Source organism: Dipodomys merriami, unplaced genomic scaffold (assembly GCF_024711535.1).
Source record: "Dipodomys merriami isolate MVZ:Mamm:240054 unplaced genomic scaffold, mDipMer1.0.p SCAF_156, whole genome shotgun sequence".
NCBI lineage: Eukaryota > Metazoa > Chordata > Mammalia > Rodentia > Heteromyidae > Dipodomys > Dipodomys merriami.
Window position 1 is genome coordinate 2574205 of NW_027202893.1, and position 20842 is coordinate 2595046.

The window sequence follows — 20842 nt, forward strand, 5'->3', positions numbered from 1 at the left end:
TGGGGGGGAAGGTCCGGTCGTGGGGACTGAACTCTGGGCCTGGGCGCTGTCCTTCAGCTCTTCAGCTCAAGGCTAGCACTCTACCACTTGAGCCACAGTGCCACTTCCGGCTTTTTTCTTTTTGCTTATGTGGTGCTGAGGAATTGAACCCAGGGCCTCATGCATGCAAGGCAAGCGCTCTACCACTGAGCCACCTTCCCAGCCCCATATGGGTAATTTTTTTCTCCAGCACATTCCTGCTGGTTCCTCTGGGTTTTCTTTTTCTTTTTTCTTTTCTTCTTGTCGGTCATGGAGCTTGAACTCTGGGCCTGGGTGCTGTCCCTCAGCTCTTCAGTTCTAGCTAGTGCTCTACCACTTGAGCCATAGGGCCACTTCTGGTTTTCTGGTGGTTTATCGGACATAAGAGTTTCATGTTTTTTTCTTCCTGGGGCTGGCTTTGAACCATGATCCTCAGATCTCAGCCTTCTGAGTAGCTAGGACTATAGGTGTGAGCCACTGGTACCCCGCTCCTCTAGGTTTTCTATGGACCCCTCTTCAGCAGGGATTCTGGCCTCTTAGAATTGACTCTTTGCTGCTTGCTTCACTGAGGCATTTAATCCTTTCTTTTCCCAGTTATTATGGCAATTCAGGCATTGACTTTCACTTAGTAAGGGCTATCACTTCCTTCTTGTTTCTCAGAGCCACTAGGGCATGTTCTTACCAGGAAGTTAAATTCTATCCCAAGAAAATGGCCCCCAAGTCAATTAACTCTCTCTTTTTCACTCTTGTAGTCCATTTCCTAGATGAAACATCACCCAAATCCAATCCCAGGGGCTCAGGGACAGACAGCTTTCCCAGCATGGTGTTGTGTGTGTGTGGAGGATGGGGTGAGGGAGTGGGAAACAGACCCATAGCTAACTTTTATCATTCCACGTTGCTAATTTTTGCAGATTCTTTGAGGCACAGTCCCTTTCCTCCCTTATCAAGTCCAGCATGTTCTTTCTCCCTAGATTATGCTGAAAACAAACCCTAATTAAAATCCTAACAGGCAGGAGATTCTGAAGGGAGAGAGGTCTTTGCAGGTCTCCTACATGGAAGGAGTGCAAGCTATTCCCAAGCAGCTCCCTCCAATAGCCCTGAAGATTCAGAAAAATAAAGGAAGCCAGAGTCTTTGGGGGCATCCTTCTGATATCTTCACTCCATGTCCGGATTTTCCCAACCAGGACCAGCACCCTGACCTTGATTGCAGATCTGCCTCTGGGAACTCTACTGGGTCAGGAGTTTGATCCTAGGATTTTTTCCCCCCTCTCCCACTACTGTAGATAAGGGCTTCTTTGTAAGCCATCAAAGAAGCCCTGTGGCTTTCACAGTTAATTTTCAATGTGTGTTAACTGCTCTCAGCTTTTCACTATAACTTGGCAGGGCTTAATGCAATTTAATAACAGGCATCCAATTCCATTGTTCCTGTGTTCATTGCTATCCCTCTGCCCAGCCCATATACCAGAGTTGTTGTACCATAGAAATATTCTCCTACTTGCTTTTAGTGAAAGATTTAGCAATTGGGCCACAGCCTCTTCCTGTAGATTGTCTGTACCCCTAGACCATCTAGGAATTGTTATTTGTTTTGGTTTTGTTTTGTGCCAATTGTGGGGCTTGAACTCATAGATTGTGAGCTGACCCCAAGCTTTTGTGCTTAAGGTTAGTATTCTACTACTTGAACCACAGCTCCACTTCCAACTTTTTGGAAGTTCATTGGAAATTAAGAGTCTCCTGGACTTTCCTGCCCAAGCTGGCTTTGACCTGTGATCTTCAGATCTAAGCCTCCTGAGTGGTTAGGATTTACAGGCATTAGGCAACAGTGCCCAGCTAGGAATAGTTTTGTTTTTGTTTTATTGCCCAGGCTAGCCATGAACTCCTGAGCTCAAGTGCACCTTGATTCTCCTGCCTCTGCCTCATGAGTACCTTAGACTAAAAGTGTTTACCAGGAGGGGCTTTGATTGCTAGCCAGGTAGTGAGTAATGAGATTTTCAAATCCTTCTTTAAAAAAAAAAAAATCACTCCTGAAACTGAGTCAATTCAGATGGTCTGGTAAGCAGATGGAAAAATGAAGTCAGGATCCCAAAAGGTGCATGCATGGTAATGCTTGTATACCTATGAAAGACAGAACAAGGAATACGGGAGGGGCAGAGAAAGCTTTTGAGTAGTAATGACAATCTGATACTTTTGAAAGGAAATGAGATGGGAAGCAAAACTGGGCAAAGAGAACCTTAAACCATGGTACAGATCCTTCCAAGTTGTAGTCTACCTAATGAGAAAGCTCCACAGCAAAGAACATTCTGTAGAGGAGTCCAACAGATGGTTCCAAAGGTAATGAAACAGGAGGCTGGCTGATTCTTTTTTTTTTTTCTTCCTTTTAAAAAAATATCATTATAAAAGTGATGTTCAGAGGGATCACAGGTACATAAATCAGGTAGAATACATTTCTTTTTGGGCAATGTCATCCCTTCCCTTGCTCGCTCCCAGTTTTTCCCTCCTGTTCCCCACCCACAAGTTATATAGCTCATTTTCAACATAGTGTCTAATGAGTACTATTGCTGCATCTGTTCACTCTTTGTCCAACCATTTCTGTGTCCCTCCCCCCCTTACCCTCCAAAAGACAGATAAATGAACAAACAAGACAAAAGGAAAAGAAAACAAAAAGAGCAACAAAGAAAAAACAAACAAACGTCTTGTTTCTATTTCCTGGAATTCATTTCAATAAATATTATTTTATATGACTAGAGACACAGAGGCATTGTGCCTTTGTTTTCCTCCCCTAAGAGAATCATTATTTGGTGGCTGACTTTAAGTAAGGAACCCATGGCTGACACATCAAGTACTCTGACTTTGAGTCCCATACTATTTTTATGTGTCTTGTTTCTGTACTCTGAAACATAAACTTAAAAAAAAAACAGACTCAGAAGAGGAACCTAAGCAAATCAAGCAATTAGTTCTACTAATTGCCTGCTAAAAGTCTTGGCTACAGTGGACTCAGTGGACTGTAGGGCTCTTAACGCCTTTGGGAATGTGTGTATGGGATTAAGCTGCCAAGTTTCTGTTTCCTTCACTGATGAGAGTAGGAAAGAGAGCTTGGAGGTGGAATCAGCTGTTGTTTGGGTGAGTGATGGGAAGCTGGCTTTCTCCTCAGAATGGCATTTTAAAAACCCCTAAAAAAATGTATGTGAAGGAACTTCATGCCTTTTCATTTCATTGGAATTGGAGATATGTGGCTTTTTGCTACATATCTTAAAAAAACTATATATATATATTTTTTTCTTTACTTTGACACGATATTCTTGTTTTGAATGTATACAGGAGACTTTGAACATTATGGATTTAGTTGCTTGGAGCATTAGAGGTGGGTAGCTACAGGGACAAGAAAGAGGTTGGAAGGTGTGGGATTGTCCAGAAGAGATTTTTTTTCCCTTGACTCTGATTAGACTGAAAAATGTTGCTTGGGATTCTTTGCCCTAAACAGTTACCATTCATGTACCAGATATGGTTACACTTATTGTTCCCAGATAGTGATAAAAGGAGGAGCTGGAGCCCAGCACCAGCAATCCTGTAGGATTAATCCTAGCTACTTAGGAGGCTAAGAACAGGAGGACTGAAGTTCAAGATCAGCCTAAGCAGAAAAACTTACGATATCCCCATCTTAATGCATAGTTGGACACAGTAGCATGAATCTGACATCCTAGCTTCCTTTGGCAGGAAAGTCCATGATACTCTTTTTTTTTTTTTTTTTCTTTTTAGTCATGGGGCTTGAACTCTGGGCCTGGGCACTATCTCTCAGCTCTTCAGCTCAAGGCAAGTGCTCTACCACTTGAGCCACAGAGGCATGTCTAGTTTTCTGGTGGTTCATTGGAGATAAGAGTCTCACAGATTTTCCTACCTGGGCTGGCTTTGAACCATGATCCTCAGATCTCAGCCTCCTGAGTAGCTAAGATTACAAGGTGAGCCACCAGCACCTGGTTTTCCATGACACTCTTATCTCCAATAAACTACTCAGAAAAAGCTGGAAGTGGTCCTGTGGCTCAAGTGGTAGAGTGCTAGCCTGGAACAAAAAGAAGCTCATGGACAGAGACCAGGCCCAGAGTTCAAGCCTCAGGACTGGCAAAAAAAAAAAAAGTATATATATATATATATATATATATATATATATATATATATATAGAGAGAGAGAGAGAGAGAGAGAGAGAGAGAGAGAGAGAGAGAGAGAGAGAGAGGCTAGAAGACCTGAACCATTTTTCCCTGTTGAGGAGCTTATAGGAAATATATCACAAAATCTGGGATCAATTTCTTAATTTTCAGAGGGATCTGAATCCCCAATAATTTAGAAGATAGCTAGAACTACAGCTTTTCCAGAAGTAAAATTAGAATATAGGTCTTCTGACTCCAGAATCAGTGCTCTGCTCATGGACATCATAAAAGTTTCATGGTTCTGCTTCTCTAATTAAAAGAGAGGAGTGGACAACTTGGGTCAGAAGAATGAAATGCCTTTTGGAGATTTTTGGAGATTCTGAACCCCAAGGCTAGAGGGTTATTACAATGACCTTTTCATTTCTTTTCTTGTTTGTGTTTTTTGAGACAAGGTACAGGTTATGTGTCCAGGCTGGCCTCAAATTTACAATCCTGCCTCAGCATCTTGAGTGCTAGGATTACGGGCATAAGCCACTCTGACCAGTTTAGGCTTACCATGACCATTTCTTATTATCTTTCCTGACCATATTCAGGACAGAAGTTTGTCTCAACCAGGAAAAGCCCCAAATGTTAATATAATTGCTGGTTATTACTGCTGTTAAGGAGTAAAACATTTATTTGTAAATAAAGCCAAAGAGAGAAACAATGGGAAATGTGTCTTAAAAAAATACATCAGGTGAGTGGGTCCCCATCTCCTTTGCTGGCACTCTAGTTTGGAGGAATTTCTAAACCTTGCTGTAATATACCTTACACTTGCCAGGGGATTCATCATATAGACCTTTCTGACATACTGTCCTTTACAGGCTTGAAAACCTTCACCAGCTCTCCATTATCTACCATTTAAGCATTTGTTTATCTTGATATTCAAGGCCTTGCAAAATGGACTTCTCACTCTATTTCTCTCTATTCTCCTTCCCTCTACTTCTCCTTCTGCTCCTCCTCCTCCTCCTCCTTCCTCTTCTTCTTCTTCTTCTTTTTTTTTTTTTTTTGCCAGTCCTGGGACTTGAACTCAAGGCCTGGGCACTGTCCTTGAGCTTCTTTTGCTCAAGGCTAGTACCTACCACTTGAGCCACAGCGCCATTTCCAGCTTTTATTTTGTTTATGTGGTACTGAGGAATTGAACCCAGGGCTTCATGCATGCTAGGCAAGCACTCTACCACTAAGCCACATTCGCAGCTCTTCCCTCTATTCTTCTTTGCTCAATCTATAGGCTCTCCTTCCATTTCTTTCAAACATTTTTTTCTGATCCTGGGTTATTAGACATTTTCTTGCTCTTTCCTCTTTCTCTTTTATCTACTTATTTTCTCAAGGTCCAGACTTGTTCAGAAGGTAAGCATTTCACTTGTGCCAGTTAGCATTTATCATACTCTTCCTTAGTCTTGCAGATTATTTCAACAACTCCAAACCTTGATTACAAAATTTCCAGCCTCAAAGAATTATACTTCTCTTCGGCAGGTTCAGCAATCTAGTGACTAAAGTTATCTAACTCAAGTCCTTCATATACCTGCTCCTTCCTTCCTTCCTTCCTTCCTTCTTTCCTTCCTTCCTTCCTTCCTTCCTTCCTTCCTTCCTTCCTTCCTTCCTCCCTCCCTCCCTCCCTCCCTCCCTCCCTTCCTTCCTTCCCTCCCCTTCTCTCTCTCTCTCTCTCTCTCTCTCTCTCTCTCTCTCTCTTTTATTTCTCTTTTATTCTCTTTTATTTCTTTCTTTGTCATGGGGCTTGAACTCTGAGCCTGGGTGTTATCCCTCAGCTCTTCGGCTCAAGGCTAGAGCTCTACCACTTGAGCCACAGCACCACTTCCGGTTTTCTGGTAGTTAATTGGAGATGAGTCTCATGGAGGGGTAGAGTGCTTGCCTTGCCTGCATGAGGCCCTGGGTTCAATTCTTCAGCACCACATAAGTAGAAAAACCCAGAAGTGGTGCTGTTGCTCAAAGTGTTGGAGCACTAGCCTTGAGCTGAAGAGCTGAGGGATAGCGCCCAGGCCCAGAGTTCAGGCCCCACAACCTACAAAAACAAAACAAAACAAAAACCCAAACAAAAAGAGTCTCATGGACTTTCCTGCCCAGGCTTCGAACCGTGATCTCAGCCTTCTGAGTAGCTAGGATTACAGGCATGAGCCACCAGCGCCTGGCCTGTTCTTCGTTGCTTCGTTTGGACAAATTTTCCAAAATGGAAACTTTTTTTCTTGACAATCCTGGAACTTGAACACAGGGCTTCGGTGCTATCACTGAACTTCTTTGTGCTCAAGGCTAGAGCTCTACAACTTGATCCACAAAGCCACTTCTGGCTTTTTTTTTTTTTTTTTTTTTTTTTTTTTTGAGTAGTTTATTGGAGACAAGAGTCTCACACATTTTCCTGCCTGGGCTGGCTTTGAACTGCAATCCTCAGATCTTAGCTTCCTCAATAGCTAGGATTACAGGCTTGAGCCACCTTCACTCCTATTGGAAACATGTGTTGACATGATGTTAACTTCATCTCTTGGGTCTGATGACCACGTCCTTCTGAGACAGAGTGCTTCCTCAAAAAACAGATCAAGACAGTGACTCAGGTGCTCTAGTATTTTCCTTATAGCTTGCCATTGGTAGGGCAGGGTAACTACCCTACTTTGATTTACTACAAATACAATAAGCAGTTACAGGGTTACCTAGGAGAATTTAGTCACTTTCACTTTTCCAATATCTGGATCTATTCAACAATCCCGTAATTAAAAAGAAAAAAAATCTCTGTATAAAATTACCCCAGTGGTCTGGGGATAAACAGACCACTTCTTATCTCTACACTCACCACACCTTTTCTTGTGGTTCCTCCCTAGGCCCTGAGCGGGTTGGTTGGCTCTATTCCTGGTAGACAACTTCCTTTGGAATGTGGAGACTTTGCAACAGTTTATAACAGGTAGGTGGACTTTCCCCTCCTGGGCCCACACCCAGCTTCTAAAGGCTGAAGAGGGTAGAGGGGGAGGAGGAGGAGGAAATGAGTTCCAAGGCACCCAACAGCTGGCTGCACTGAAGATTTCTTGCAACAAATATTTATTGAACAAATTAATGAGAGAAATATTTAGAGCCCCAGCAAGGCAAGCCAAGTCAATCACTTTTTAATTTTTTTTTCAACAGTGTACACCAGAAGCCACCTGTCATGTTTAACTGCAGCTGGTGCGACCCTAGTGTCCCCAGATTCTGCTCTTTTCTGGGAACTGGGGTCGGTATCTTCTTGAAAGGCTTTTCAGGACAGGTAGATTTATTTATGTTCCGGGGTTGCGTTCCCTTCTACTTAGAATCAAAGTCATCCCAATGCCTGTAAATTTATATTCTCAGTTCCTATCGTTCATTCAACTAATGTGAAGCGCCTAATATATTCTGGACCCCGTTGTCGGCATTTAGGACGAAGCAAACAAGATCCTCGTCCTGGAGGAGTGTATCATAGGATGGGAGACAAATGATGAAAGTGTAAAAAACCCAGAACACTGAAATTGGGTGATGAATATCACCAGAGGAAGAGATGACAGGCTGGGAAATGTGGAGGCCAGGGGATGGGAGAAGAGAACCAAGACTGGGGATCCGGTTTGGTTTTGGGGGGGGGTTGGAAGAGAGTACGAGCTGAGCTGCAGGAGGCGTTGATGTCGGCGGTGGGACAACCGGGATGTTTTCTGCAGAGGAAGATGAAGGGCAGCAAGGGCTCCGAACGGGGATTCGGGCTGCGAAACCCGCGGTGGGAGGCTCGCGCACCGCACAGCCGAGGTGATGCTCTAACTGCAGTGGTACCGAGGCTCCATTTAGGGGGGCGGGGTGCCCACAGACTGTCAGCCACTACGCCCCCAAAATGGCCTCCGATGCCCCTCACCGCCCCGCCCCAGCACTTTGCAGCCCGCCGGCCCACGTGACCCGGCCGCCTCTCCCGCCCACCCGGCTCGAGACCCCAGGTCCGGGTCCCCTCCGCGGCGGAGGCCCCGCCCCCCAGGGAAATGGACCAATCGGAGGAGGAGGAAGGCGGGGACAGGTGCTGACGTCAAACGCAGGCGGGGCTCCGGAGGGGAGTAACAGGTTGGTGGGAGGGGGAGAAGGGAGGGAGCAGCGAGGGACCGAGGGGGAGGGCCCGGGAGCCGCGCGTGCAGCTCTGCCAGAGCCCGATCCTGAGCCCGAGCCCGGAGCCGCGAGCCCGGGAGCGCTGAGCCCGGCTGGGGTGAGTGACTGGACTGAGGCAAGGGCACTTGAGATGACCGTGGAGCCCCAGGTGGATCTGTGAGGGGCCGGGGTGGAGGCGATCAGAGATAACCCCTACTTGGGCACCGGTGTGGAGAGGGGAAGAGGGAAGGTCAGGGTTTGGTGGCAGAACTACGAGCTTGGTCCCTACTCTTAAGATGCCAGAAGCAGGTGGCTGAGGAGGAGCCAGGCGTGAGGCATCTGAAGGTAAGACTATTCCCAGGGCATGAAGGCGTCTCAGCGCCAGGGTATCTCTGGAGGTCAGACGCCAGCCCTAGGGGCGGAATTTCTCCTGGAGACCGGAGTGGTGGGGGAAAGGAGTTGGTCTCAGCTGGGCAAAGGGAGGTTCCGAGGAACAGTGGATGGCATCGGCAGGTGCCTGCGGTTCAGAGGAACAGTGGATGGCATCGGCAGGTGCTGTTTTCCTAAGGTGCCTTCCCCTGGCTGGCCACTGACACCTCCTTTCTGGCGTGGGCTCTTTCTCCGCTCCGACTATGCGTCTACAGGTGCAGTCAGATGAGAACCACTAGTGAAGGGCAGAAGAGGGCAAGCCTATGGCTTTGCTAGGTGTGAAACTACTAGGGTTTTCTGTTTCTGTCTTTGTTTTCATGGCAGGGAGAAATTTTCCAGAGTCGGGGTGGGGGTGGGGAGGGTGGGTGAGGCTGGGGAGGGGAGCTTTAAGAGTAAGGGGTGTAGAGAGAGGAAAAAATACAGCTGTGGGAATATTTATTTCTCCTAGTCGTCTTTCCAGGGCCTAATACCAAACCCTTCTTTGGTTCTAGACGGGAGCCAATGGGGTGTAAGCTTTGGGAGCCCAATCAATTATGTCTCCCAGGATCTCTTCACTTGGAGAAACTTCATCAGGCATCTCTCACTCTTGATCCTTGCTGGCTTTTAGATTGGCAATAGGCTATACTGGTACAGGAAATAGGCGGAACTCCCAAGGAGACCACAAGACTAGGGGAATTACCACCTCCCAATCCCCAGGCCAGATGAGAGGTGTGCATTGGGGCCAGACAAGATTTCTGAGGCAAATTTCCTTGCCTTAGGCAGCTATGGAACCAGCGCCAACCTGAGTTTGGCCCCTTTGATGCCCTGCCTGAGTATAGTTGCTGTAATTGGGAAATAATTAGCAACCGCTATGTCCATAGACATGCTGCCTATGCATACCGGGGTACCTCTTCTTTCATCCTGAATATTTAAGGGTAGGGGTCTGGCTTTGGGGGCCTGATAATCCAGAGATTTGCTGCCTGACTCTAAGAGGATTTTGGCTTCCTGTAGTTCCCAGGCTGCTGCAGGCTATTACTCTTGTGGGAGGGGAGGCAGAAGTAGGGGGGTTCTCTTTGTACCAGGGAGGGGAAAACTAAGGGCCTGGGAGGTGGCCAAGGTAAGTGGGATTAGGAATGTAACTTTGGAAACTTGGGAGGGTGTGGTGAAGGTAGACAAAGTCATCCTGTCACCCATTGGTCTGTCACTCACCTAAGTTCTTTGTTCATCTGCTGCTCTTGTCTCTTCCCTGCTCAACCTCTGCCTCCTTCAGAGCCTTGGTTTTGGCATCCAGGCTGGATAGTGCCCCTACTCATGGTCTTGCCCCTCTGCCTGCTCTGGCGTGGAATCTCTGGTCTTCTTTACAAGCTGCCAGTGTAGTCTCCCTGGCCCTCCCTTTCCCTCTCAAACCAGTCTAGCCAGTTTGCAGAGGTTCTGTTCTTCATTGTGTTCTGCTCCCCCCCTCGCCCCCCCACTGGCCAAGCAGCTCCAGCTTGGCTCTCAGGTTTCTGCTTTTTCTGTGGACTTAGCCAGGAGTTCACTTGGGGGGTCTATTTGGACCTACAAGGAATCATCTTATCTCCCTATGAAAAAGGGAGCCAGCCAAGTGACCAAGGTCACTGAGCTGTCCTTTTCGGTCTTCGCTGTTTGCTTTTCTCATTTCCACCAAGGGGGATCTAATCTCTATTCCCTTAGTTCTCTCCTTTTCTTTTTTTTTTTTTTTTTTCTAAATGTGCCTGTTATTTAGCACCTAGCATATTGCCTGGCTCTGAGTGCCCTTCTGAAGCCACCCCACCCCCACTTCCTGCTAGAAGTCCAGGGGCCCTGTCACTACTAGTTGGAAGCCAGATGCATATGGCTGGGCCAGAGGTGATGGAATTGGGGCAAGGCAGGCTAATGAATAACTCAGGGAGAGGTCAGTGGATGTCTGGTACAGGTGTAGTGTGCCCTTCCCTTCTCCACAAGCAGGAATGGCAGATATAAAACAGATGAAGCTTAATTCACTTGTGTCCTGGTCTCTTCTCAGAGTACATTTGGTCAGAAGAGCCCTGGGCATGTACCAGGAGAGGGAAAAGCAGGGTCAGGCAGGCTTTAGACTCCTAGTTGTGGACCCAGATTGTTGTTTACCTGCCTTTGGGGCTTAGGCAAGGCCTTGAGCTGCCCTGTTCCTTTGGCCCCGCCCCACTGTCCTCTGTAACTGAAGGCGGGTAGGTTTCGGGTTTTCCATGTTGAATCATTTAGAACCTCGCTTTCTGACCCACCCCAAAGATCCCTCAGTCCTTCTGGCCTCTGACACCTATGTCTTGGTACTGAAGGTGATTGAAATTGGGGTGTCATTGGGACCCGAGGGAGCATTCAATACCATATCTGCGCAACTTAGAACACTCACCCAAGGAGCTGTACACCTTGCTGGGCTAAGGCAGGAACTCTTTGACCTGAATCTGGAAGATCTGTGGAGATACTGACAGGGCAGAACTGTGTCATGAATAAATCATGTGACTTCTGAGAGCTGGCAGTCTAGGCACATCTGATTCTAAGTTCACAACTGCGTAGGGCAATCCAGACCAGGATGACAGACTAGTTACTAGGATAAAAGAGAAATATTGTGAACGATCTGTGACAATCTTCCTGCCCTTGCTGCTGGAGATGCCTTTGTTCCTGATACAATCTTCATTAAGGACTTATTCACATCTTCCATGTGCCAGGCACTGGAGTTAGCTGAGACCCATAGTTTTTGTCATCTATGAGTTTATAGTTTAGTGGGGGAGATGGATAATAATCACTCCAATGAATGCATAACGACAAAATGAGGTAAACCCATCAAAGGGTAACTGAAAAGCATAGGTAGATCTGACCTATTGAGTAGAAGGGCTTGGTCAGGAAGGCTTCTCAGAGGAAGTGCTATCTAAACGAATGGCTTGTGTTAGTGGTGACGCTTGTGAGATTTTGTGACAGGAGTATGTATGCATGTATTTTATTTTATTTATTTTTTGCCAGTCCTGAGACTTGAACTCAGGGCCGGGGCACTGTCCCTGAGCTACTTTTGTTCAAGGCTAGCGCTCTACCTCTTGAGCCACAGTGTCATTTCCAGCTTTTTCTGCTTATGTGGTATGAGGAATCCCAACCCAGGGATTCATACTTACTAGGCAAACACTCTACCACTAAGCCACATTCCCAGCGCTGTATTTGTTTTTGTGCCAGTACTGGAGCTTAAATTCAGGGCTCACATTCTCATTTGGCTTTTTCGCTCAAGACTGCCACTTTAGCCATACCTCTACTTCCTGCTTTTTGGTGGTTTCTTGGAGAATAGAATCACACAGACTTCTGCCTGCTCTGGTTTTGAACTGTGTTCCTCAGATCTCAGCCTTCTGAGTAGTTAGAATTACAGATGTGAGTTACTAGCAGACGGCATGTGACAGGGATTTTATGTTTAATATCTTTTCTCCACTGTTGGTTGAAGTCAAACCTAAGTACAATAAGGTTATTATAAAATAAATATATTTTAAAACTGTAGTTTGGTAACTTCTTGTATACATAGTGTAATTATCTAATAGTATATCCATTTTACTGATGAGGAAACTGATGCTCAGAAGAATTGTACTTTGCTCAGGTTATATACATCAAGTAAAGAACAGATTAGAATTTTCTGAGTCAGATCCTAATTTCTTTTTTTACTCATGATTTCTGGAATGAATTTACCTCTTGTTGTCACAAACTTTTTTTTTTTTTGTTGGTCATGAAGCTTGAACTCTGGGCCTGGGTGCTGTCCTGTCCCTGAGCTCTTCAGCTCAAGGCTAACACTCTACCACTTGAGCCACAGTGCCACTTCTGGTTTTCTGATTGTTAATTGGAGATAAGAGACTCATGGACATTTCTTCCTGGGCTGGCTTTGAACCATGATCCTCAGATCTCAGCCTCCTGAATAGCAAGGATTACAGGTGTGAGCCACTGGCACCCGGCTTTGTTGTCACAAACTTTGTAAGATTTGGTAGTAAAATTTTGGCTCCAGGACACAAAAGATGAGCCAGCAGCTCCTAATAAAGAAGGGGAAGGGGGAGGTTCCTTTCTCCTGAGGGAAGAGCAGGAATGCTAAGGATGCTGTTCCTCAACCTCCATTTCTCAGCTAGAACCCTTTCTTACCATCCTAAATTCTGCCTTTCCTATTCCCTCCCCTCCCCAATCAGCTCACCTTGGTTACCTGGCTTCTGAGAGCTTCTATAATCTGGTGAAAAGGGACCTTGCCAAGTTTCCTTGGCCCAGAACTCCACAGGGAAGTTGAGTTGGGCATGTTTGTTTTCCTGTTTGGCATGCTAGAGACTCCTCCTCTAGTTTGGTGCTGGGCTCTGATGGAGACTTAACACACTAGCTGAAGGGTGGGGAAAGTTCCTAGAGCCAGAGCATACCTGAAACACATTCCATTTGCTGACTCTAAGCCTAGGTAATGTGGACTAGTGAGTCAGCCTGTGGATATTTTTTGTCCTGGCCCCCAGGTGGGAAGGTCCTATGTTTTCTGGGGCCCCTTGGATAGATGCATTTAAAATCGTATTTAAGTTCTTCTCCCTCTCTCCCTCCTCCCTCTATTTCTTGCTGTCTGCAGTACTAGAGATTAAACTTTGGGTCTTTCACATGCTGGGCAAGTGCTGACCACTTGAGCTACATCCCTAGCCTTAAATCTTTCTTTGAATAGGTAATACATGTACTTGATTCCAAATTAAAAAGACACAGAAGGAGGGTGTAACAATGCTCAATAGGAAATGTACTCATTACCTTACTCATATAACTGTAACCCCTATGTACAGTATCTTAAAAAAATATATGTTAAAAAAAAGACATACAAAAGTACACCGTAGAAAGTCCATCCCTGCTGGGCTCTGGTAGATCACACCTTTAATCGTAACTATAGGTTGAGTTCTCAGGATCACGGTTCAAAGCCAGCCCGGACAGGAAAGGCTGTGAGACTCTTATCTCCAATAAAACACCAGAAAACCAGAAGTGGTGCTATGGATCAAGTGGTAGAGCGACAGCCATTAGCTGAAGAGCTGAAGGATAGTGCCAGGCCCGGAGTTCAAGACCTATGACCGAAAAAAAAAGAAAGAAAGAAAGAAGGAAGGAAAGAAAGAAAGAAAGAGAGAAAGAAAGAAAGTCAGTCCATCCTTTTCTATTCTCCCAGAGAATATCTCTAGCTTTTAATTTCCTCATCCTAGAGACAGCACTGCCGTTAATTTGAATATCTTCTCAGAAATGGGACAACTTATTTTCTGTTCTTCTATATTTTAAATGAGCCCTCTTTTCTCCAGTGGGAGAAGTATCTGATAGGCAGGCTTGGGGTCTATGCTTTCCTCATATTATATTATATGTATGAAGATCAAATGAAAGCTTTTTTTTTTTTTGTCGGTTATGAGCTTGACTCTGGGCTTGGGCATTGTCCCTGAGCACTTCAGCTCAAGGCAAGTGCTCTACCATTTGGGCTACAGCACCACTTCGGGTTTTCTGATGATTAATTGGAGATAAGAATCTCATGGCCTTTCCTGCCCTGACTGGCTTTGAACGGTGATCTTCAGATCTCAGCCTCATAAGTAGCTAGGATTCCAGGCATGAACCACTGGCACCCCGCCAAATGAAAGCTGTGTGTGTGTGTGTGTGTGTGTGTGTGTATACGCAAGCATGCACGCGCACGCACACCAGTATTGGAGTATGAATTCTCAAATTCTCATTCTCTCTCTTGGCAGTTTTTTTCCCCCCAGGCTTGCCATCTACTTTGTAAGTCACACCTGAACCTGTGACTTTTTTTTGTTTTGTTTTGTTTTGTCAGTCATGGGGCTTGAACTCTGGGCCTGAGCACTGTCCCTCAGCTCTTCAGCTCAAGGTGAGCGCTCTACCACTTGAGCTACAGCCCCACTTCCAGTTTTCTGGTGGTTTATTGGAGATAGGAGTTTCACAGTCTTTCCTGCCTGGGCTGGCTTTGAACAGCGATCCTCAGATCTCAGCCTCCTGAGTAGCTAGGATTACAGGCATGAGCCACCAGCATCCCACACACTTGTGACTTTTTGGTTGTTAATTGGAGATTAGACTGAAATTTATCCAGGCCGGCTTTGAAACTCAGTCCTCAGATCTTAGCCTCCCGAGTAGCTAAGATTACATGTATGAGCCACAGGTGCATGGATAAGTGAAATCTTTAAATTCTTAATGAAGTCATAATTTCTAGGGTTGTATCAGAGGAAATGGATTCTCTTTCTTTTCTTTCTTTCTTTCTGTCAGTCTTGGGGCTTGAATTCTGGGCCTGAGCACTGTTCTTCAGCTCAAGGCGAGCACTCTACCAGTTGAGCCACAGCACCACTTCCGGCTTTTCTGCTTGTGTGGTGCTGACTGAGGAATTGAACCCAGGGCCTCATGCATGTAAGGCAAGCACTCTACCACTGAGCCACCATCCCAGCCCGGAAATAGATTCTTCACGGTGTGTTATGTGTTTGTTACCCTTCCCTGCTCCTGTTTAACCAAAGCTAGCAAGTACTCTACCACTGAGCTAATGTTATCGGGACCAAAGTACCAACAGCATTGCCCAAGAGAACTTGGGGTGAGAAACATAAAATCTCAGATCCCAGTCTAGACTCTATTGAATTAGAAACTGATGACAGGGTCTCACATCTCATTTCTGCTACTCACATGAAGTATGAGAATCCTGGTGCTATGTAGAAGGGACTGACAAGACTCCCACTAGAGCGGGAGGATGGAAGTTTCTGGGTTTCTATATTAAGTTTCTTAGCTAAAACCCTTCCCTTTGTCTTCTAGGGTCCCCCCACCGTCCATGGAATAGCCATTCACCATGGCTGAGCCCCGAGGTCCTGTAGACCATGGAGTTCAGATTCGCTTCATCACAGAGCCAGAGGGTGCTACAGAGAAGTCCACACTGCGCCGTGGTGCGCGACGCCCTGCTAAGGATGCAAGAGCCAGTAGCTATGGGGTTGCTGTACGTGTGCAGGGCATCGCTGGACAGCCTTTTGTGGTGCTTAACAGTGGAGAGAAAGGGGGTGACTCCTTTGGGGTCCAAATCAAGGGGGACAACAGCAAAGGAACCCCAGGAACTCTGAGCTCTGATTCGGAACTCCCTGAAAACCCCTACTCTCAGGTCCAGGGGTCATCTGTCCCTTCCCAGGGCAGCACGTCTGATGAGGAGCTTGGGGCTCGTTGGAATAGAAGACTGCTCCGTTCCCAGTCACAGGCTTCACTGGCAGGCCCTACGCCTATGGGGCCTAACAATAGGAGTTCCAGCTTGCTGGAGCTAGCCCCTCCAGAGCCTTCCCCAGGTAATACCATTGACACTGCTCCCCTGTCTTCAGTGGATTCACTCATCAGCAAGTTCAACCATCAAGTGGGGGGTCAGGTCAGGGGTCGGACTGGTCGGCGCACACGGACCCTGCCGCATGAACAGCGGAAGCGGAGCCAGAGCCTGGACAGCCGGCCCCCACAAGACACCCTTGTGGAACGGGAACCACAGTCCACCAAACACTGGACCCCTAGTAAGAATGACAGCCCTGTGGACAATTCAAAACAGCCACTGCCACTTCAGAGCAAGAGCCCTTTGGGTGCTTTCAGCCGCTCCCGTCAGACTCAGGACTGGGTCCTTAAGAGTTTTGAGGAGCCACAGGAGAAAGCACAGGATCCTGCTGTGCTGCAGGTCAGATTCCATCCCTCCCTATTTCCAACCCTTCAGCTCATCTCCCACCCTGACCTGTCAACCCTGAGGCTCCACTAATTCAAATAACCTAGGGCAGAAAGTCTTGACCATTTGCTCTCCTTGTTATCCACCAAGTAGAGGGTATTCACAAGCAAAGAAGTTCCCTGGGTAAAATGCTAAAGAGAACTATGAAGTCACCATTAACAGATGTGCAGTTACTTGTTTTTGCCCTAGCCATTAGCTAGCAAATGCTCATTTGCTCAGTGTACAATCTTCATAAAGAAGACTCGATGCTCTTGCCAAAATTCTATGCCTTTCTCTCTCTCTCTCAGGAGTGCAGGTAAGTGGGAGAGCAACTTTACTTTGAGACAAACTTAAGTCCATTCTGAAAGTAAATCATTTATAAATATATGAATATAGTACATCAACTGTCACCGTGGCAAATGCTTTGTGACACAGCCCACAGCTGGTTGAGATCTGCTTATTGAAGAAAATCTGGTTCAGAGTGACAATTTAGAGGGGATGAGGCCTGTTGCTCAGGCCTTATCAGCGAAGTTCATCATGCCGAGAGGTGGCCTTATCTCATTGATGCCACCTCTATTTCCCTCCCTCCTTTCTTCTCCCTCCTTCTCTTCCTTTCTCCCCTTCTATATTCTCTCCTCTTCTTCCCTCCTTCCTTCCCCCACTTTCTCCCCTTTTCCCCTCTCTTTTTTCCTCTTTCCCTCCTTTACTTTTTTCCTCCTTTCTTCCCTGGTGGTCTTGGGGTTTGAACTAAGTATCATGCCTGCCAGGCAAGTAGGCAAGTGATTGATCACTTGAGCCACATTTTCAACCCTTTTTGCTATTTGCTATGTTTTTGTTTTTTTTTTTAAAGATAGGGTCTTGTGATTTTCCTGGGGATAACCTGCATACCTCACCTTACTCAGCTCTCTCTTCTTACAAAAATTGTTTTTTGCAGTTGAAATCAACTCCAGACCTTCTCCGAGATCAGCAGGAGACAGCCCCACCAGACAGTATGGACCATGTGAAGGCCACCATCTTTGGCATTCTGAGGGAGGGGTGAGTGGGGCCTGCTCGGTCACTTTTCTTTTTCATTGTCTCCATTTTACTTGTTTTTTTCCTTTTCCTTATTTCTTTTGCCTCTCTCCTCCCCTCCCCTTCTGTCTTCTAGAAGCTCGGAAAGTGAGGCTTCTGTGCGGAGGAAGGTTAGTTTGGTGCTGGAGCAGATGCAGCCTCTCTCGGTAAGTGACTCACTTGGTAGGAACAAGGGTTAACGTTTGGATCTTGAGGACATCTAGGGATCTGGATATGGACTCAGGTCCTATCTTCCTTCCTTGTCCTATATCTTTGTGGCAGATGATTGCTCCTGCTTCTAATAAGACCCTGGCAGGGCAAGGCGAGCTCACCCGAAGAGTAGAGGAACTACAGAAAAAGCTGGATGAAGAGATGAAGGTGAGAAGTTAGCATTTTGGGAGGCATGCAGGACCACAGGGAAAACACCTTGGCCTGGGGATTGCTGACACTGGCTTTTTTTGTCGGTCGTGGGACTTGAACTCTGGGCCTGGGCGCTGTCCCTCAGCTCTTCAGCTCAAGGCGAGCGCTGTACCACTTGAGCTACAGCGCCACTTCCGGTTTTCTGGTAGTTTATTGGAGATAGGAGTCTCACGGTCTCTCCTGCCCGGGCTGGCTTTGAACTGCGATCCTCAGATCTCAGCCTCCTGAGTAGCTAGGATTACAGGCGTGAGCCACCAGCGCCCGGCTTGTAACTCCCCTCTTTTTTTTTCTGAGTAGTTTATTGGAGATAAGAGTCTCATGGACTTTTCTTCCTAGGCTGGCTCCGAACTTTGATCCTGAGATCTCAGCCTCCTGAGTAGCTAGAATATAGACCTGAACCACCAGCTCCCAGCTTGTAAAGTTTTTCACAGTATTGCTTTTCATGTAGTTGGTGCTCATTATAAGTGGCCTCTTGTTTCCAGGAAAGCATAGCAGCCAGGCACCTGAGGCTTACACCTGTAATCCTAGCTACTCAGGAGGCTGAGATCTGAGGATTGTTGTTCAAAGCCAGTCCCGGCAGGAAAGTCCATGAGACCCAATCTCCAATAGAAAACTGGAAGCAGTGCTGTGGCTCAAGTGGTAGAGCACTAGCCTTGAGCTGAAGAGCTGAGGGACAATGCCCAGGCCCAGAGTTCAGGTCCCATGATGACCAAAAAAATCCCAGAAAGCACAGCAATGTAATTGTTAAGTGATGGGCTATAGAACCAAACTAAATAGATTTAGATCTTGATACTTGGCTGTGTAACAACTTGGATAAGTTCTTTAAGTGTTTTAAGCTTCTAGTTCTTTAATTGCAAAGTGGAGATAAAAGTACTATTATTTATTTATGGCTGTAAAACTAATCACACTTAGAATTTAACAGCTTAAAATTAGCATTTCCCAGGATCTGAGGGACAAAAATCTGAGATCAGCTCAGCTGGGAAATTTTGACCCAAGTTAAAAGTTCACACTCACAAGCTTGAGTAGAGATGGAGGATCTGCTTCTTAAATGGCTTAATTAATTGGCTTTGGTTGAAGCTCTCAGTCCTTGAGTGTAAGGACCCCTCCATAGAGGTGCTTTCGTGTCCTCAGAATGAGTGATGTAAGAGAAAAAGTATGAAAGAAAAAGTGCAGTGCCTTTTTATGACCTAACATCAGAATTCACTTGTCAGTTCCTCATTTTTCTATTCTAGCCCACACTCAGAATCGAAAGAAATGCTGATTAATTTCTCCACACATATACACCACATATATATGTTTTGTTTATTTTTGCCAGTCCTGGGGCTTGAACTCAGAGCCTGGTCATTGTCCAAGAGCTTATTTTTGCTCAAGGCTAGCACTCTTATCACTTGAGCCACAGCGCTACTTCCAGCTTTTCCTGATTATGTGGTACTGAGGAATCAGACCCAGGGCTTCATGCATGCTAGGCAAGCACTCTATCACTAAGCCATCTACCCAGACCTGCACATATTTTTAATAATCCCAAATATTGGGCTGGGAAGGTGGCTCAGTGGTAGAGTGCTTGCCTTGCATGCCTGAGGCCCTGGGTTCAATTCCTCAGCACCACATAAGCAAAAAGAAGAACGCTGGAAATGGCGCTGTGGCTCAACTGTTAGAGCGCTAGCCTTGAGCTGAAGAGCTGAGGGACAGCGCCCAGGCCCAGAGTTCAGGCCCCACGACCGGACCCAAAAAAAAAAAAAAAATCCCAAATATCTAGGTTTGTTGTGAGGATTAAATGCCTAAATATGTATGAGGCCCATAGTACAATGTCTATCATAGATCAAGTGTCCAATATGTGTTGGACATTCCTTTTATAGTGGATCTTTTCTGTGTTTTTTTCTCTACTCTCTACTTTCTATACTCTTTTCCAGAAGCGGCAGAGGCTAGAGCCATCCCAGGTTGGGCTGGAGCGGCAACTGGAGGAGAAAGCAGAAGAGTGTAGCCGACTGCAGGAGCTCCTAGAAAGAAGGAAAGGGGAAGTCCAGCAGAGCACCAAAGAGTGAGTGCAGTTGATGGCACATGTGGGGCTGTTTGGGGCCAGGGTTGAAGGAGACAGGAAATCTCCAGAAGCTTAAAGGGGCAGGGATGGTTCAATCACGGAACCTTTTTCTTTACCTTTTCTCTCTCTCTCTCTCTACTTCTCTCTCTCTCTTTTTTGGTTGTTGATTGTGGGCTTGAACTTGGGGCCTGGGCACTGGCCCTGAGATCTTTATGTTCAAGTCTAGTACTCTACCCACTTTGAGCCACAGCTTCATTTCTGGTTTTCTGGTGGTTAATTGGAGATCAGAGTCACACAGACTTTCCTTCCTTTGAACCTCAGTCCTCAGATCTCAGCCTCCTAAGTAGCTAGGATTACAGGTATGAGCCACCAGCACTTGAGCCCCTTGCCTCTCTTTACCTTCTCTGTCAGTAATGTTGATAATGCATGAATTTTAGGCAATGTCTCAGGTTCTTAATCTATAAAATATGTTCATTATGAGGATTTACTTATTTATTTAGCACATGCCTTCCCAATGATGACAGACACTAATCTAAGTTCTTGAGATACCTCAGTGAGGTAGCCATGCTGATGAAGGGTTCTGCCTTCCGGAAACATAGTAGGCAAACAGTTAGCAAGCATGGTATGTAAGTAAATGTGTAACACATAAGAAGGTGCTGAATAGAGCAGATTAAGACAGATCAAGGGGACTACATTGTTAGAGGATTGCAGTATTATATAAGATAGTCGGGGAGCCGTCATTAAGATTTAAACAAGGGCTGGGAATGTAGCTCAGTGGTAGAGTGCTTAAATAATACAGACAAGACCTTGGGTTCTATTCCCACAGCAAAAACTAAACCGATGTAACAACAAAATCCAAAACAAATGACAAAAGAGAGGTGAACAAATACCTTTTTTTTTTTTTTGTCAGTAGTGGGGCTTGAACTCTGGGCTTGGTTGTTGTCCCTCAGCTCTTC

The 20842-nt window shown here is 46.0% G+C and overlaps 1 protein-coding gene across 1 annotated transcript in view; it reads left to right on the plus strand.

Annotated features, from left to right (window-relative positions):
• Nucleotides 1–8281: 8281 nt before the first annotated feature.
• The window catches only part of LOC138827511 (cingulin-like), a 28866-nt gene continuing 16305 nt past the window's right edge, over nucleotides 8282–20842 (plus strand). Inside the window, exons 1-6 of the mRNA XM_070023094.1 lie at nucleotides 8282–8392; nucleotides 15469–16354; nucleotides 17313–17413; nucleotides 17526–17595; nucleotides 17711–17806; nucleotides 19759–19886. Coding sequence (XP_069879195.1) covers nucleotides 15503–16354; nucleotides 17313–17413; nucleotides 17526–17595; nucleotides 17711–17806; nucleotides 19759–19886 — 1247 coding nt within the window. The 5' untranslated portion in view covers nucleotides 8282–8392; nucleotides 15469–15502. The remainder of the gene's footprint in view (nucleotides 8393–15468; nucleotides 16355–17312; nucleotides 17414–17525; nucleotides 17596–17710; nucleotides 17807–19758; nucleotides 19887–20842) is intronic.